This window comes from Schistocerca serialis, chromosome 10 (genome assembly GCF_023864345.2).
Source record: "Schistocerca serialis cubense isolate TAMUIC-IGC-003099 chromosome 10, iqSchSeri2.2, whole genome shotgun sequence".
Classification (NCBI taxonomy): domain Eukaryota; kingdom Metazoa; phylum Arthropoda; class Insecta; order Orthoptera; family Acrididae; genus Schistocerca; species Schistocerca serialis.
In genome coordinates this window covers 162,279,586-162,299,374 of record NC_064647.1, presented here as the reverse complement: position 1 = coordinate 162,299,374, position 19,789 = coordinate 162,279,586, and the positions used below count along the sequence as shown (strand labels likewise).

At 41.2% G+C, this 19,789-nt stretch overlaps 1 protein-coding gene across 2 annotated transcripts in view; it reads left to right on the top strand.

The window, feature by feature from the left end:
• LOC126425168 (GATOR complex protein NPRL3) overlaps nt 1-19,406 on the top strand; it is an 89,130-nt gene extending 69,724 nt beyond the window's left edge. For both annotated transcript variants that reach the window (XM_050088120.1, XM_050088119.1), the window contains exons 6-7: nt 10,204-10,436; nt 18,674-19,406. In XM_050088120.1, coding sequence (XP_049944077.1) covers nt 10,204-10,436; nt 18,674-18,851 — 411 coding nt within the window. In that variant the 3' untranslated portion in view covers nt 18,852-19,406. The remainder of the gene's footprint in view (nt 1-10,203; nt 10,437-18,673) is intronic.
• The last annotated feature ends 383 nt before the right edge of the window (nt 19,407-19,789 follow it).

Here is a 19,789-nt window from a genome sequence, read left to right as displayed (position 1 = left end):
CACCTCTGCTTGCACGCCACGAGTTGGCTCATGCTATCTTGTATCGTTACTGGTGACAAGAAAGGGTTTCTGTATGCTAACAGAAGGAAAAGAAAGGAATAGATGCCCAAACAAAGTAGCAACTCTCCCTAGAAAGACCTGTACACACGAAAGACCTGTACACACCCGCAAAAGATAATGTTCTACATCTGGTGGAACAGCGATGTTGTGGTGTACTACGAATTGCTAACCCATGGTGTAGCCATCACTGTTGACATTTATCGCCAACAGCTGAGGCGTTTTGCAGACGCAGTCCAAGAACAATGACCACAGGGACTGTGTGAAGTGATGCTATTCAGTAATAACACCCACCCACACTCTGCTAGACTGACAAAAAATACTATACAGGAGTTGTTCCACACACATCTTATTCACCTGATCCCTCAGGTTTTGACCTTTGCCACTCTCTATCAAACAACTGTCGAGAAACTTTCTTTCCAGACTAAAATTGTGCTCCAAACATAGCTCGATGAATTCTTCACCTCCAAACCACGTGATTTCTACAGTTGCTAAATCAGAAAAGTACATCAGCTTTGATAGAATATTGTAAATAGTGAGGAGAATATATTATTGTTGACTTAAATCTCAGTTATATTTATTTAACTTATGGAAAACCTTACAAACTTAAGTGCCAACCCAGTAGTTCGTGCAGCTGTTGGTCACATAGTTGTGATTGCTGCTTGTCACACTTCCAAACAGATATGCGTGTGCCTCACATGACACTTATTCTCAGCTTGGCAGCCATTGAGAATGGCACTCTTGTCAGAGCTCAATTTTTTTTTCTTTTTTTTTTTTTTTTTCTTTTTTTTTTTTTTTTTAAAAAAAACACAAGTGGGTGTACTGATTGAAATCCATTGCCTAGCAGAAAAAATGCAGTATCTGAAGGTGTGTTGGGTACCACAGATTGTTATGGAAGACCATAAATAGCGATTTGTTCCTTTCCACAAATTTCTTCACTGCTTTACTCTATTTCAAGGGTGACAAAACCTGAGTGTTCCACTTTACACCTGAGATCAGACAACAATAACATGAATGGTGGCACTCCTCTTTGCTTGAGCCTCAAAAACTCAAACACACAAAGTCTGTTGGTGAAGTCTCTCCAGTTGTGTTTTGGAACAGGAAGTGGGTGTTGTTGATAGACTTTATACCTGCTGGGACCACAGTAGGTCCAGGCAGGTACTGTCGAATTCCAAAAAAACTCAGATCAGCAATTCAGGACTGGAGAAGAGGAATATTGAGCAAGGGCATAAGCATTCCCCAAAACATCGCTCCCTCCCACGTCCCATGTAGAACTGTTGCTCTCCTGTAAACATTTAAGTGGAACATTGTGAGCCACCCACCCAATAGTGCAGAATTGGCACCCAGTGACTGCCACCTGTTCCATTAGTTGAAAGAACATTTGGCCAGAAGCCGGTTCAGTCCCTGCAACAAGGTAATGGGTGAGGTTCAATGCTCCTTCGAGGACATGGAAGCAAGGTGATATTACATGGATGTACAAAAACTGTCACAGCATCTACAAAAAAAAAAAAAACTGGCCAGATATGAGTAGGACTCGTGCTTTGAGGCTTCTATACAAACTTAATTATGTTTATAGACCGGTTATCCATACTGGGAATTGAGAAACTCAATGATTTTTGCGTGTTATCAGCATTGACATTGACAAGATACTAATCATGGGAATTCCAAGACATTCGAGGATTGATTAATTTTAAGCCTGAAGTTCGATAACAAGTTTCAGAAGAACTATTTATTTCATGTGATATGATTACAAATTAACAGTGTTCAGGTTTTTTTCCCCTTTACTTTTGCTGTAAAGCCTTGCTTCCTGCCAAATTTCCTCATTCTTGGCCAATGGGAAGTATCTTATAGGTTTTAATAAGTGAATTTGCAAGTGTCAAAATATGTAACATAAATGGCAGTACCTTTTAATTGCATCGACTTAGAAGCTTTGATTTTGTACACCACCAAGGGACCATAGACCTTAATGTGTGACATAAATTTCAACTTGATCCATGTACTCTTTCCTCAGAAGGAGGATCTTTTTTTTTTTTTTTTTTTTTTAAATAGTCAGATGGGCAGACAGACAGACAGACAGACAAACAACGAACAACAGAAGAAGGGTTTTCTTTTAATAGTCATACAGGCAGGCAGGCAGACATAAAAGTGATTCTATAAGGGTTCCGTTTTTACTGATTAAGGTACAAAACCTTAGTATTGTCTGAAATGGCAGTTATGTAGATAAACAAATAAATTTTCAACCTTAAGATGATCTAAATATTATAGAATATATTTTTTTTTATTTCAGAAAAAAATAAGAGAACATGATCTAAATATTATAGAATATATTTTTTTTTATTTCAGAAAAAAAAATAAGAGAACACTTTACTTTTGGGATTACCCTCAAATTTCCTTCTGTTGGTGCTCTCCTCCTCTTCCTTATGTACCACATGCAACAACTTTTTTCTGTGTTAGAGTGAGATCATATTGTAGTGCTGTTTTTTGTAATAGCTTCAAACATTGTTTATGAACTGGTCAGCCATTTATATGTCAAATACACAGTGATTGATTACTTTGACTCCTTCCATTATTTCTATGGAGCCTTTTCTTTCTGTTATCCTTTGTGTCAAAATATTTAAACAAAATGGCAAAAATCTTATTTGTTTGTCAATTTCTAAAGAACTTGAATTTTAAAATTTCTAGGGTTTTGTTTTCAGAGCTCTATATTTTGCAAAGTATTACATGTACAGATGTGATTGATGTATGAATAGAATCGTATAATCAGTGGGTTTGCTTTGTGCCCAACAGCTGGTGTTACAAGTGCAGTGCCTTGACAAAATGGCAACAGAGCAAGAAAAGATTTTTTGTATGTTGGAATATGCAAGATGTTTATCAGTTACAACAGTGGAGTGTGTGTTCAGAAGGAATTACAAAACTTGACAACCATGTAAAGAGAGCATTGTATGTTGGTATTGATAGTTCAGGAGCACTGGTTGTCTCTTGTAAACAGAAAAGTACTGGTCGACCAAATGTGCCAGATGCAATGTTGAAGAGGGCGAGGGAAAGTTTTGTACGCAGTCCACAAAAATCAGTGGTCCACGCAGGCCGATAAACTTGGACCACCACAACAAACTGTGTGGATGATTTTGTGATATTGGTTACATTTCAGACCATACAGTCTCCAGCTTTTGCGATAGCTAAAACTGGAAGATTATGACCAACTTCTTCAGTTTTGCGTCACAATGCAGGAAGCACTCGAGTATGAACACTTCGCCTTCAAGGTGATATTCAGCAACAAAGCAGCTTTCTTATCTGGAAATGTTAATTTCCACAGTGTGTGTGTGTGTGTGTGTGTGTGTGTGTGTGTGTGTGTGTGTGTTGGGTCGGGTCCAGTACTTCCTTCTGAAATTGTGGCACACAAATGAGATTGATTGGAGGTTAATGCTTCCTTGCAATGTCACAGACAAAGCTGTATGGGCTCTTTTTTCTTCTGTGAAAAGACTGTGATGGTACTCTGTGAGATCAAAAGTATCCAGACACCTGTCTGAAAATGACTTAAAAGTTCGTGCACCCTTCATCGGTAATGATGGAATTCAGTATGTTGTTAGCCCACCCGTAGCTTTGATGACAGCTTCCACTCTCGCAGGCATACGTTCAATGAGGTGCTGGAAGATTTCTTGGGGAAGGGCTGCCCATTGTCCCCAGAGTGCTGCACTGAGGAGAGGTATTGATGTTGGTAGGTGAGACCTGGCACGAAGTCAGTGTTCCAAAACATCCCAAAGGTGTTCTATAGGATTCAGGTCAGGACTCACTGCAGGCCAGGACTCACTGCAGGCCAGTCCATTACAGGGATGTTATTGTCGTGTAGCCATTTCACCATAGGCCGTGCATTAGGAACAGGTGCTTGATCTTGTTGAGAATTGCAATCACCATCCCCCAATTGCTCTTTAAGAGTGGGAAGCAAGAAGGTGCTTAAAACATCAATGTAGGCCTGTGCTGTGACAGTGCCACACAAAACAACAAGGGATGGAAGCCCCCCTCTATGAAAAACACGACCACACCATAACACCACCACCTTCGAATTTTACCATTGGCACTACACACACTGGCAGATGACACTCACTTGGCATTCGCCATACCCACAACCTGCCATCAGACTGCCACATTGTGTACCGTGATACGTCACTCCACACAATGTTTTTCTATTATTCAGTCGTCCAATGTTTATGCTGCTGACACCAAGCGAGGCATCGTTTGGCATTTACCGGCTTATGAGCAACTGCACAACCGTGAAATCCAAATTTTCTCACCTCCTGCCTAACTGTCATAGTACTTGCAGTGGATCCTGATGCAGTTTGGAATTCCTATGTGATGGTCTGGATAGATGTCTGCCTATTACACATTACGACCCTCTTCAACTGTTGGCAGTCTCTGTCAGTCAACAGACACAGACGAGGCTGGCCTATACGCTTTAGTGCTCTACGTACCCCTGCATGTTTCCAATTCTCTATCGCATCGGAAACAACGGACCTAGGGATGTTGAGGAGTGTGGAAATATTGCATACACACGTATGATACAAGTGACACCCAATCACCTGATCACATTGGAAGTCCGTGAGTTCCGCAGAGCGCCCCATTATGATCTCTCACGATGTCTAATGACTAGTGAGGTTGCTGATATGGAGTACCTGGCAGTAGGTGGCAGCACAATGCACCTAAACATGAAAAACATATGTTTTGGGGAGTATCCGGACACTTCTGATCATGTAGTGTAGCTCTTACCTTGATATATTGTAGTTGTGGTTGTTTCCACAACCGACAGCCAGTTTCAAAAATTTCATCTCCGATAAGATGGGGCACGGCCTCGCCAGACCATTGATGTTTGTCGCTACCTAAATGACAACTTCCACATCACCGGATTGGGCACAGTGGTAAAGACAGTGTGGCTCCGTTCGCTTGGCCTCTCAGGTTGCCTGACCTATCCCCCTGTCACTTTTTCGTTTGGGGGTACATGAAGGATTACATTTATGTACCCCCACTTTGAAGAACACTGAAACACTTCAGAGAATACATCAATACAGCTATGGTGACCATTGACAGGACATTGCTACATTAGGTGTGGAACAAACTTGGTTGCTTTTTGGATATGTATTCTGTGACCAGAGGGGCACTCGTAGAATGTTTGCAGTGTTCCAAATACAAACTTGGGATGAGATTACAGTTCTTTTCATGCACCAATCATACCTGTACATGTAACACTTTGTAAAATATAGAGTTTTGAAAGTGAGTGAATCACTAATAGTCACCCTGTTTATTTCTGTAATGAAAGAAGCATTTTACTGTAATTGTGTTATAAAATGGTCATAATATCAGTGTATCTGTGAAGCATACGATACTGTAATCAGGGGTGTTCACGTACACACATGTTGCAAAGTAACAAATTATCCAAATAAATCAATTGAATTTTCCATAACACACACAACCACTAGTGGATGCACAATGCTTATATCTGAATCACTTTCACTATTGGTTGTGTGATCACTAGAACAGCTGTCAGTATTTAATGAAATAATAAGTTGTTAATTGCGGTTTTCAGCCACACATTCATTATCCCATGCTTTCATTGTTACTTTCTTTGTGTCTGTTTATGATCCTTCAACATTTAAAATTTAACATCAAAATCTTTTACAGATTTCACATTTCTGATAAAGTGTGTGATCTTTTTCATAAAAATTCACGAACTATTTGTCTTATATGAAAATTCTTATTTCTCTTAATATTTGTTAAATGTCCTCACATGTTAACTGTACATTACATATAATCAGTCTGGCCCTGTTTTGAAATTTTAAGAAATGTGAACTTGTGCTCTGCATCTATGAATGCAAGTCAAGAGTTTCCTTAGAACCTAATCTTCTTTCATTTGTATTTGCAAACCAAGAGAGTTAAAAAGCTCTGGGTGGTAAATTCTCATCCAATCAGTTACAGGAGCTGGTGCTGAAATTAAGTGAAGTGGAGAAATCAAACCAGGTAGCAGATGGCAAGTGTCATGAAGTTCTGGCCTGCAATAAAAACTTCTAATTTATTTTTGTTTTAATGAATTTATCTTTTTTTTTAAAGTACTGCAAAACCATAATTTTACAGCAAGAAGTCCCACGAGCTCTTAACTAAGCACCTAACATAACTGGTAACTGCGGCTTTGACAGAATTATAACTGCTTTCCATGTCTCTGCTATATTAAAGCAATAAAGCCAGTATAGTCTGAATTTGTTGGGCAACCTTGGAAAGGTTGAGTGTGAGAAACAGACAACAGGTGCCAAATAGTTGCATGTTTGCTGTGACAGTGTGTTTCATAGTATAAAGTATACAATAATAGAAGCAAAAATAGTCCAATAAACATGTTGGTGAACAAACCGTCTTGCTTGATAATTGTAGATGTATTGCAAGAAAACTTTTTTTGTTGTACAGTGGTCTGTATGTAGTCATGTTCAGGGTCAACCAGGTCAGCAAAGTTCTCCAAAGAGTTGCTGTAAGCCTAAAGAAAGCTGTGGATCTGCTTGAAATTGTTGGCAACTTTTTGAAGAAGATATGGTCAGCAGAAGGCTTTAATAATGTGATGAAAGTAAAGCAGTCATCAATCCAAAGATCTTTTTGAACATCAAAGTGTTTTACTAGGCACAGCCCTGTCAGAGGCGGTATGTCGTTGCCTTCCTCTGGCCTTTGCACTGACTTGCACGGCTGATGATAGGGGGGACCTTCTGTTTAACATGGGTTGCAAACCACAGAGCAGCTCAACATTTTTCACGTCAACAATTGTTGTCAGAGGTGAAAGAAGTGATAAGTGACAGATAAAAATACTAGGAATGACTGGAGATCAAACCTTGAACATTCAGATTTGCAGCCTGGCACTTTACCACTGAATCACCCCCCTCCCCCTACTATTTTTATTTTAGAGGCTCCCTGAAAAAAAATTATTTTTAACATGTACTGAATAATGCAAATTGCAAACTTACATAAATGTATGGGGTCTGTCCATAAAATTAAAATTATGCCTGCTCTAAATTTATGCCCTTTATTAATTATCTATGTTTTTATAATACAAGGAGAAATTAAATAAACAAAAAGAAATTGTTTATATCACTTTCAGCCTTCACTACATTTTTGTTTACTTAGTCTGTCATCTGTGGTATCAGTACTTTTAATCATCATTGTCATCATCCTGACAAGATAGCAGTGAAAATTATATCTTCATTGTCACAATTATTTGACTGTTTCCGCCAAATATGTTGTTGCTATTTCTGAGGTTGTAGTTACTGTGGAACCTGAGAACACAGCTTTTCAATGACTTGCACTCTTTGTAATTCCTGCAATGGAAACACTTCTTTGCCAGCAATCCCTTTAACCAAAGCCAACCTAATTCCAACATTGAACCCTGCCTCTCCCAATTCAAACCACCAACCAACTGTATTCCTTCCCACCTAACCACCCCCAGGTCAACATTCGGGAATTTCTTACTTGCAGCCGGCCTTTGTGGCCGAGCGGTTCTAGGCGCTTCAGTATGGAACTGCGCTGCTGCTGCTATGGTCACAGGTTCGAATCCTGCCTCGGGCATGGATATGTGTGATGTCCTTAGGTTAGTTGGGTTAAAGTAGTTATAAGTCTAGGGTACTGATGACCTAAGATGTTAAGTCCCATTGTGCTCAGAGCCATTTGAACCAATCTTACTTGCAACCTGGCCTCACCATCCTTCCTCAGTTCCCTTCCTAAGAACACCAACCTTTCAGGAGAATAAAGGAAACCCAAACACAGTCTCAAAACAGATCCAGACCTAAATGTCTTTGCAGACAGGCTCCAATACTGCCATGATCAGTTGCAGTGACTACCTGGTGGAAGACTTCTGCCAACTGCCTGTCTCATCCACATATAAAGTCTGCCAGAGTGATCCCATCCCTGAATCCAACATAACCTCCAATCCCTGCTTAAAGTCTTAGGCCCTTCTTAGAACCTCTCCCATGACTCCATTTACTTCCTCACCCCTGTGACACCCTGCGCACCAACCGTCTGCATGCTTCCCAAAATTAGCAAACCCAACAATCATCGATGCCCCATTGTGGCTGGTTATTGTGCCCTCACTGAAAGGATTTCAGCCCTCATTGTCCAACACCTCCAGCCAGTTGCCTGTAATTTTGCCTCTCAAATAAAAGATACCAATCACTTCCTTCACCAACTCTGTACCACCCCCACCCTCTTACTTCCTGAGTTCATACTCGTCACTGTCAGTGCCACCTCCCTATACACCAGCATCCCTCATACTCATGGTCTTGCTTTCCCAGTGTCCTTCAGACTCCAAACCTGCTACCTCATTCCCCATCCACCCAACTAGATTTATACTAAGACATAACTACTTCTCCTACAATGGGAAGGTATACAAATAAACCCACAGCACAGCTGTGGGCACTCATGACACCCCCGTATGCCAACCTGTTTATGGGCCATCTAGAGGATGCCTTTGTAGCCTCCCATAAACCCAAATCCCTGCTTTGGTTCATGTTCATTGATGGTATCTTCATGATTTGGACTCACAACAACTCCATCCTCATACCTTCAAAACCTCAACACCTTCTGTTCCGCCCACTTCACCTAGTCCTCCTCAGCCCAATGTGCTACCTTCCTAAATTTTGACCTTGTCCTCTCTGATGGCTCTGCCCACAGCTAAGGACACATTAAACCCACCAGCCATCAATAGCACCTGCATTTTGACAGCTGGCATCTCTGCACCACCAAAAGAGTCTCTCCCAGACAGCCTTGCCACCCAGGGATGGCATATCATCAGTAGCTACAAAAGTCTCCCCTTTGTTACCCAATACCACCTCTGACTAGAACAACTGAAACACATCTTTCATCTGAATGTTATTATCTATCATGATGTCCTGAAATAAGGACCCTACCCAAGATCCTTACCACCCCTCCTAAAGTGGTGTTCTATCGCCCATCCCAACCTCCACAACATCCTAGTCCATCCCAGTCGCAGTCCCAATCCCCACCTCTTGTCACACTGATCACATCCCTGTGGAAGGCCCAGGTGCAAGACCTGCCCAATCCACCCAGACAGCAGTCCTGTTACAGGCCTATCCTGCCCTGTGAAAGGCCGGGTCCTCTGTGAAAATAAGCATGTTGTATATCATCTCCGCTGTAACCATTGCACAACCTTTTATATTGGTATGACTACTAACTAGTTGTCCACTATGACGAATGGCCAAGCCAAACTGTGGCCAGGAGCAAAGTAGACAACCACGTGGCACAACTTGCAGCTGAACATAACATGCTTGATTTCAATGGCTGCTTCACAACCCAGCCCATCTGGACCTGTACCTCCACCACTAGCTTTTCTGAGTTGCGCAGGTGAGGGTATCCTTAAAAAACTTCCTCCGATCCCAAAATCATCCCGTCCTCAAACCTATGGTAGCCCACACACTCCACCCAACAGTTTCCTCCTCTCGTCCTAGCTTTTCTTCCCTTTTCAGACTCCCTCACCCTCTGCCAGTGTACCTGCCTGCTGCCTGTCCTTTCCACTTCCCTGCTCTTCTCCTTTTCTGCTGCGCCTGGTTTTTCCCCCTACACTCCACCTCCTGACACTGCGCCTGGAAGTCTCTTGTCCCTGCAACCCCCCCCCCCCCCCCCCCCCCCCCCCCCCCCCCCACACACACACACACTAGACAGTGTTTTTCTCTATCCCCACCCATACCCTACTATCCCTCCCCCTTGCTTGGCCCACCCTGAATTGCTAGCAGGGTGACAGTGCACTGCGGTCAGAGCTGGTCATGTGTGCGTTTGTGTGCTTGTTTGTGTGAATGTGTGTTTTCTTTGCTGAAAAAAGCTTTGGCTGAATGCTGTAATGTGTAACAGTCATTTTGTTGTGCCTGTCTACAATTCAGTAGGTTGTCTTTACAGTGAGAGCAGTCTGTCATCCTAATATTGTAGAAATGTATTTCTGTTACAGAGGGATGTCTGGTAGTATGTCCAACCTAGCCTCACCATCCTTCACTGTCATTTCCGTGATCATTAGATTCAGATTTTGTTTTAAATATCTTACCAAGGAGATGCAACCAACCTCAGATGAAGGAGGGAGTGAGGGACAGTGTTTTCAAACCGACCGGCCCTCTGTTTAAGGCGGGAAGCAGTAGTGGAGGCGGAGGAGGGAGCTTCCGCGGGACTCCGGACGAGAGTGACCTGAGTTCAACTGTGAGTGACGAGGGCATCGGCAGCCTAGTCCCCGACCTCCTGACCCCCGTGGTGGACCAGCCACCGTTCGCAGAGCTGACCGACGACGAGAGAGCCGCCGTGCTGCGATGTCCGGCAGCTGCCAACCCCGAGGACTTGCGGCTGCTGGCACGGCTCTGTAGGCAAGTTGGCAGCTCTGCTTTTGTACTGACACGGAAACATGACACTTCCCATTTGCTGTATGTACATAATAAGTGAATATGGACGTTCCTAAGAGTTACATAGGATTTCCTTATCCTGCTTTGGTAATGTGGTGTATTTTGCTTTGTGCTTTAATGATTCGTAGTACTTTTGGAAATACTTCTTCAAATTTGAATTTAAATATTGATATGAACTTTGAAAACTTTCCATATGTGCTAGTCTCTGTGTACACTTCTTCCCAAGTTTCATTGTTTGTCATGGCAAATTCAACTCTTTTCAGCTTAGAGAAAATCCTTTTTGTTTTAGTTTTATTTTATACAGAAATGTTTAATTGTAAGATCTTAGTGGAATGCTCTGAAAGGTCATAGTTACCTGCAACAATATGACAACTTTCTTTCTCTATGGCAGTTTACTGGTCAATGATTCAAACTGAATGCTATGTTGCCCTTGTAGCAGTGTTAATCGATAGTGATATCTTATAGCTGTACGTAATGTTCATGAATGTTTTGCGGAGTCTGTTGGAGCTCATCCTGTTGATCTTTAAATCTCCATAAGTGAAAATGTTCGACAGCAGAAGAGGTTTTCGGCAGCATACACGGACTCAGTCATCCGGGTAGCAGAGCGACTATCAAACTACTCACGGAACATTTTGTCTGGCCGAGTATAAGGAAGGATTGCCGCGGTTGGGTAACAACATGCATGCTGTGCCTAAGGAACAAGATTGGACGGCATGTACATAAAGCAATTTGAGATTTTCCCTCGGTAACAAAGAGGTTCTCCCACGTTCATTTGGACATTGTGGGCCTTCTACCATCTTTGGAAGGCTACAAGTGTTTGTCGACATTGGTGGACCGGTATACAAGATGGGTAGAAGGTTCTCCACTATCGGACATTTCAGCAGAGACGGCAGCTCGAATATTTTTGGCTTCTTGGATCTCCCATTTTGGATGTCCACTATATGTGACAACCGATCAAGTACGACAATTTGAATCCACTTTGTTCCAACAATTAGCCAAGCTCAGTGGATCCTGCCATCACCGCACCACCACTTATCACCCAGCGAGTAATGGCATGGTTGAGTGGTGGCACAGGACATGAAAGACAGCGTTGTTGTGCCATAAGGACAGCTGGACTTCAGCATTGTCAGTGGTGCTTGTAGGTCTCCGAACTGCCTGCAAATCAGACCTAGGTGCATCCATGGCTGAACTGGTTTACAGAGAGAACCTCAGGCTGCTGGCAGAATTTCTTGTTGAACCGACGGAAGCGACAGTGGGCGACATACCTTATTTTCTTACAAGGAAGTCCGCAACCACATGGCACAGCTACGATTGATACCTGGTTCTCGACATGGCACCAACACACCATTCGTTTACCAGCAGCTTAGCAATTGCCCTTATGTGTGGCTGAGGACAGACGCTGTACGAACACCTCTTCAGCCACCATATACTGGGCCGTATAAAGTACTCACGAGAGGTGAACATACGCTGCAGATAAATCATTATGGGAAGCGCCAAACAGTTTCCATTAAGAGAGTTAAACCAGCGCACATGTGGCCACCAGCTGCCGAAGAAAATCATGACACCAGTGAAGAACTGCCGCCTACACAAAATGATGAAGAGGTGTTGCCAGAAGAGAGCAACATACCAAGCCAGAAGCAGGAAACCACACGGGAAGACCCACCGTTCTCAGGGAAGTGCTCTAGGGCGGGCAGAATTATAAAATACAAGTATCCTTATGTGCCCGGAACTCCACTCTACAGGGAGGAGGGGGGGGGGGGGGGGGGGTTCTGTAGGAACCGCTTGGTGACACAACGACATCTGTGAAGAATGTTATTCTGTGAAGAATGTTATTTACGATGTGTTTATTCTTTGGTTTTGTTCTAGTGCTATGCCATATCTTTTTATACATCTCGGCTGTGTTATTGTTCCTGTGTTCGACGACATGATGCAAAAGTACAGTTATATTCTTGAACACACTACTCTCCCATGAAAGTAATTACTAATTAGCTTTAGTGGCTTTAACGTAGTATAGGTAGCCTATGGAACATGACAGGCTTGCTTATCTCTATAGCTAGTACCGCAATGCTTTTCTTCACTTAACGAAATAATATTACTTGTAAATTGGGACATAAACTCCTCCTGTACATGTATACTTGATCCATCATGTCTCATAATGCTTCTACCATAATGCAAACATTATAGGAGGGTCATTGCAGAAGTTATGACAACTATTTTTTGCCTCAAAAATGCTAACGAATTAAAAAATTCTGAAATATAAGAATAAAAGGTTAGTTCATATGTAAACATTACTTGTAGGGAAGTTGATGAACACATACTGCCATGAAGATATAGGAAAAGGAAAAATAAGAAACAAATTTTGTCATTTCAAATGTGTTTTACTCTCAATTGCAACAGTATACAATAGTACAGGGCAGGATCACAGGCTTGTGACATCTTAGAGTCCCTCAAAACGGTCTCCCAATGAATCCGTCACACACTGTCAACCCTGTCGAAGATGAGCGAATGGTCGCATCTTACACATCACTGCTGTGGTAACATCTTCATGTGTTCCAAAGTGTATTCCACACAATGGCTTTTTCTCCTGGAAAGGACTGCCATGTTGTGTCATGTCATGTCATGTCATGTTACTGTGGCTTCTTGGGGAGACTCCTGACGCCATGGAATGAGTGTACTTTGTAATCTACTGTTGCAACTGACACATTTGCCCCAACAAACTTTTTTCATAATTTTTCTCGTGCTGTGTCGTTATGGCAGTGTGTGTTCATCAATCTTCCTACGTGTAATGATTACATAAGAACTAACCTTCCATTTGTGTATTCCAGAATTTTTTAATATGTTGCCACTTTTGTGACAAAGAATAGTTGCCATGACTTCTGCAGTGACCCTCATAATATCTTCAGATACATCTAAATAAAGAAGAGTAGTTTATGATATTATGAAAGGGAAAGTTGCTACCCACCATATAGCAAGATGCTGAGTCGCAGATAGGCACAACAAAAAAATTGTCAGAAATAAGCTTTCGGCCAGCAAGGCCTTCGTCAAAAATAAGACCACACCGTGTGTGTGTGTGTGTGTGTGTGTGTGTGTGTGTGTGTTTTATACGGAGGTCTTGCTGGCCGAAAGCTTATTTGTGACAGTCCTTTTGTTGTGCCTATCTGTGACTCAGCATCTCCGTTATATCGTGAGTAGCAACTTTTCCTTTCATAATATTGTTACATTTAATCTTGGATTTTCCATTGTTTGATTGATAGTGGTACATAAGGTATATAGGAATTACTACTTAACTTTTTTTTTTATTAAACTGCAAGAATCTAGGGAGAAAAAATTATAATGTGATACAAGATGTCGAAGTGACAAAATCTAGTTTACATATAGTAGTCAGCTTACTTATTTTCACATCTTTTACATGAAACAGTTGATTGCATTGGATGTCCCATAATTCCCATTCAGGTTATAATAAATTCATTGAAATAGTGATGAAAGTCATAATTTAAAACAGGTGGAATGAAGACGACGACCATAAAAGCAAGTCAGCTCTGAAAGGACAATAAGTTGTAAAACAAGGAAAAGGGTCTTAAAGATGTACAGAGATATTAACAGTAGCTGCACTCAAAAGACGTAAGTAGTCATAAGTGCCAGAAAAGTGAGATAGACGAAAATTAGAACGGATAAAAGAATGGTAAAGAGATCCAAAACAAATAAAACAAGACTTAATGGAATGGATCTGATGCATGTTGGTGAGAACTGTCACTGGCAGTTGCCATCATACCTCAAATAATTGTAAGAGATTCAAATTTTGCAAAATAGGAATTGTCATTTGTAATGTATACTAAACTTACTGGTTAGATGCGACCTGCCACTAATTCCTCTCCTGTGCCAACCTCTTCATCTCAGAGTAGCACTTACAACCTATATCCTCACTGAATGTATTCCAATGTCTGTCTTCCTCTACAGTTTTTGCCCTCTACAGCTCCCTCTGTTACCGTGGAAGTCATTCCCTCGTGTCTTAACAGATGCCCTATCATCCTGTCCCTTCTCCTTAATCAGTGTTTTCCTCATATTCCTTTCCTCTCCGATTCTGGATAGAGCCTTCTCATTCCTTATCTTATCAGTCCACATAATTTTCAACATTCACCTGCAGCACCACATCTCAAAGCTTCGATTCTCTTCTGTTCTGGTTTTCCTACAGTCCATGTTTCACTACCATACAATGCTGTACTCCAGACGTACATTCTCAGAAATTTCTTCCTCAGATTAAGGCCAATATTTGATATCAGTAGACTTCTCTTGGCCAGGAATGCCTTTTTTGCCATAGCTAGCCTGCTTTTGATGTCCTCCTTGCTCCATCCGTCATTGGTTATTTTACTGCCTAGGTAGCAGAATTCCGTAACTTCAACTTCTTTGTGACCCTCAATCCTGATGTTAAGTTCCTCGGTGTTCTCATTTCTACTACTTCTCATCACCTTCGTCTTTCTTCGATTTACTGTCAATCCATACTGTGTACTCATTAGACTGTTCATTCCATTCAGCAGATCATGTAATTATTCTTCACTTTCACTCAGGATAGAAATGTAGTCAGGGAATCGTATCATTGCTATCCCTTCATCTTGAATTTTAATTCCACTCCTGAACCCTTCTTTTATTTCTATCATTCCTTCCTCAATGTACAAATTGAACAATAGGGGGGAAAGGCTACATCCTTGTCTTACATCCTTTTTAATACGAGCACTTCATTCTTGGTTGTCCACTCTTATTATTGCCTCTTGGCTGTTTTACATATTGTATATGACCCATCTCTCCCTATAGCTTACCCCTACTTTTTTCAGAATTTCGAACATGTTGCACCATTTTCCATTATCGAACTTTTTTTCCAGGTCGACAAATCCTATTAACGTGTCTTGATTTTTCTTTAGTCTTACTTCCATTATTAACTGCAACATCAGAATTGCCTCTCTCATGCCTCTACTTTTCATAAAGCCAAGCTGATTGTCATGTAGTGCATCCCCAATTTTCTTTTCTATTCTCCTGTATATTATTCTTGTAAGCAACTTGGATGCATGAGCTTTTAAGCTGATTGTGCGATAATTCTCGCACTTGTCAGCTCTTGACTGCTTCGGAACTGTGTGGATGATGCTTTTCCGAAAGTCAGATGGTATGTCGCCAGACTCATACATTCTACACACCAACTTGAATAGTCATTTTGTTGCCACTTCCCCCAATGATTTTAGAAATTCTGAGGGAACGTTATCTGTTCCTTCTGCCTTATTTGATCTTAAATCCTCCAGAACTCTCTTAAATTCTGATTCTAATACTGGATCCCCTATCTCTTCTAAATCAACTCCTGTTTCTTCTTCTATCACATCAGACAAATCTTCCCCCTCGTAGAGGCTTTTCAGTGTATTCTTGCCAACTCTCTTCTCTCTCCTCTGCATTTAACAGTGGAATTCCCGTTGCACTCTCAGTGTTACCACCCTTGCTTTTAATGCCACCGAATGTTGTTTTGACTTTCCTGTAAGCTGAGTCTGTCCTTCCAACAATTATTTCTTTTTCGATGTCTTCACATTTTTCCTGCAGTCATTTCATCTTAGCTCCCCTGTACTTCCTATTTACTTTATTCCTCAGTAACCTTTTCGTACTTCCTCCTTTCATCAATCAACTGAAGTAGTTCTTCTGTTACCCATGGTTTCTTCACAGTTACCTTCTTTGTACCTATGTTTTCCTTCCCAACTTCTGTGATGCCCTTTTTTGGAGATGTCCATTCCTCTTCAACTATACTGCCTACTGAACTATTCCTTATTGCTGTATCTATAGCCTTAGAGAACTTCAACTGTATCATGTCATTCTGTGGTACTTCCGTGTCCCCCTTCTTTGCGTATTGATTGTTCCTGACTGATGTCTTCAACTTGAGCCTACTCTTCATCACTACTATATTATGATCTAAGTCTATATCTGCTCCTAGGTACACCTTACAATCCAGTATCTGGTTTCAGATTCTCTGTCTGACCATGATGTAATCTAACTGAAATCTTCCGTATCATATGGTCTTTTCCAAGTATACCTCCTCCTCTTGTGATTCTTGGACAGTGTATTTGCTATTACTAGCTGAAATGTGTTACAGAACTCAATTAGCCTTTCTCCTCTCTCATTCCTTGTCCCAACCCCATATTCTCCTGTAACCTTTTCTTCTACTCCTTCCCCTACAACTGCATTTCAGTCTCCCACTACTGTTCGATTTTCATCCCCCTTAACTACTGTATTACCCTTTTAATATCCTCATACACTTTCTCTATCTCATCATCTTCAGCTTGCTACATCGGCATGTATACCTGAACTACTGTCGTCTGTGTTGGTTTGCTGTTGATTCCGGTAAGAACAGCCCTGTCACTGAACTGTTCACAGTAACACACTCTCTGCCCTACCTTCCTATTCATAACAAATCCTACTCCTTTTATACCATTTTCTGCTACTCTATACTCGTTTCACCAGAAATCCTTGTCTACTTTCCACTTCACTTGACTGACCCCTGTTATATCTAGATTGAGCCTTTGCATTTCCCTTTTCAGATTTTCTAGTTTCCCTACCACTTTCAAGCTTCTGACATTCGATGCCCCAACTCTTAGAACATTATACTTCCGTTGCTTACTCAATCTTTTTCTCGTGGTAACCTCCCTGTTGTCAGTTCCCTCCTGGAGATCTGAATGGAGGATTATTCCGGAATCTTTTGCCAATGGAGAGATCATCATGACACTTCTTCAGTTACAGGCCACATGTCCTATGGATACTTTACATGTCTTTTATGCAGTTGTTTCCATTGCCTTCTGCATCGTCATACTATTGATCATTGCTGATTCTTCCGCCTTTAGGCGCAGTTTCTATCGCTAGGACAAGAGAGTGCCCTGAACCTCTGCCCGCTCTTCCGCCCTCTTTGATAAGGCCGTTGGCAGAATGAGGGTGACTTCTTAGGCCGGAAGCCTTCGGCCACCAATGCTGATTATTAATCAAAATTTAAGCAGTAGCAAGATTCGAACACGGGACCGAAGACGTTTTGATTATGAATCAGAGATGCTACCTCTAGCCCACCAAGTAATTACCATACTTTTTAACATTATATTTGTATTTTCAGGACGCCTCCCCAAATTGAAATTGTTTAGTTTTCTTTCTCTTCTGGGTAAGCCGTGTCCACTGTTTACTTGTCACTCGCACACATGCTCAGTATTCTGCTAGCAGCTACCTGCGATGCTTTTTACCGATGTGCATCAGTTCTGTTCCGATATGAGTCGTTTTATTTATTTTGCATCTCTTTACCATTCGTTTCTCAATTCTGATTTTATTCTGTTGTGCTTTTTTTGTGCTTTTCACTCTGTGTTGTCGTTTGATTGCAACTACTATTTAATATCACTGTACATCTTTAAGCCCATTTCCCTTGTTCTACAACTTTATTGTCCATTCTGAGGTGACCTGCTTTTATAGCCATTTTGACTGGGAATAATGGGACATCCAATGCGTTCAACTTTTTCATGTAAATCATCTGAAAATAAGTTGACTACTGTATTTATATTTGCTTTTGTCAGTTACGCATCATATATCAAGCATCATGTTTTATTCTCTGTAGATTCTTGCCATTTCTAAAAAGGAATTTGGAAGTTTTATATCCTAAATCACTCATGTACTATCTTTCTTTATTTAGATGTACCTGAAGGTGCAGTTCGAATATTTGGAAACCAGTAGTACTATAAAAGGATCATACAACAGCTATTTGTGATTTATTTTTCAAGAATGTCTAGTATAATGACATGTTATGAGTTTGGAGCTACATGTGTTATTTGAGATCCCCCACACCATTGTTCTGTTATGCAAACTAGTGAGCTATCAGTAGCCTGTTTCATTTTATTTCTTATGGACTGGATATTTTGCTAGTGGACTGAGAAACACTGAGCACTGCTTACATTTAAGACTTTTTGTTTTGCTTGCCTTGGTCTGACTAATACGAATTGAGATAGGTAATTTGAAAACAAAAATGTCTGTTAGGGTATATGAAACCCAACTTTCAGTATACAAAAGTTTAGGCTATCACGATCAAAGATCATATGATCTGAGCAGTGATTAGGCCTAATAGGAATGCTTGCAATTGATCTCAGATTGACATAAAGTGCAGAGAAATCAACAGAGTTACATCACAATTTGTTTTCTGTCGACAGGGCAGGCTATTTGCGTGGAGAACACCACCTGGAAGAGATCATGTACCAGGAGAACCTGCGCCGATCCACACTGCTCCAGCTTCTGGACAAGTTCCGTGATGTCCTCGTTACCTGCGATACTGAAGACCCCGACATAGCAGTCTTCCACACACACACCGACAGTCCAGGTATCTGCTAAGCCTATATTCGCGCAGAAAAAGGACAGGAGTGGATGCTTTTTCTGCAACTGGAAAGTGTGTCTGTGTCAATTACCCCAAATAGCATTTTGTGCTGTGGATGGTATCTTGTTCCTAAGTAATAAAAGCTATTTCTTTATGATGTGGCCAGAATCACTAGTTCGGTAGTTCACCATATCTCGACGACCATTCCATGCGTGTTAAAAACAAGTGGAAACCAAAACTACGAGGCACAGGAAAGTACAAATGTCTTGACTTGTATTTACTAAGGAACATACTGAATAATTGAAACTCTGTGCTACCCAGTTTTAAGCCAGTGTACAAAACTGTGATGTAAAATTTGTGCCTCTCCACTGTTACCATAAAGACAATCTGTGATGTTTTCTTTCTTTTTTTTAAATTGTGATTTCTGTTATCCGTAAAGTTTTACCAGAAGCATATGTAGCTTACACAGAGCACATTTGTGAGCTCTGTGCAATAATTTTGCATGTGTTGAAAGGCCAGTTTGCTTCTGTATTTACAGATTTTTTTTATAAATAAATATTTATATACTGTTGTGTGTGTTTTCTTTGTTACCTGGATGTAATAGTAGTAGCAGTGGTGGTGATAATAATATTTATTGGTCTTGTCATTTAACAGAATGGTATTAGACATGTCAGGTTGTACAGAAGTATAGAATCCTGATACAAACATTTCCACTACAGCTGTGTTACATACAAATGAACTCCCTGCCTCATACTGTGTCATCCCACACTATTGGTATGAGACCAGCAGCAACCGGACAGTGGAATTGCCATCCCCTGTGTAGGCTGCCAGGAACAGCCCAACACAAATAGCTGTGCTTGGAACGGTGGTGTGAGCACAAAGCATGGACAGCTGACGAATAGCAATGAATTGCAGTTCTGCACTCCTTCGGATGACCACTGTTGACGAGTATGTG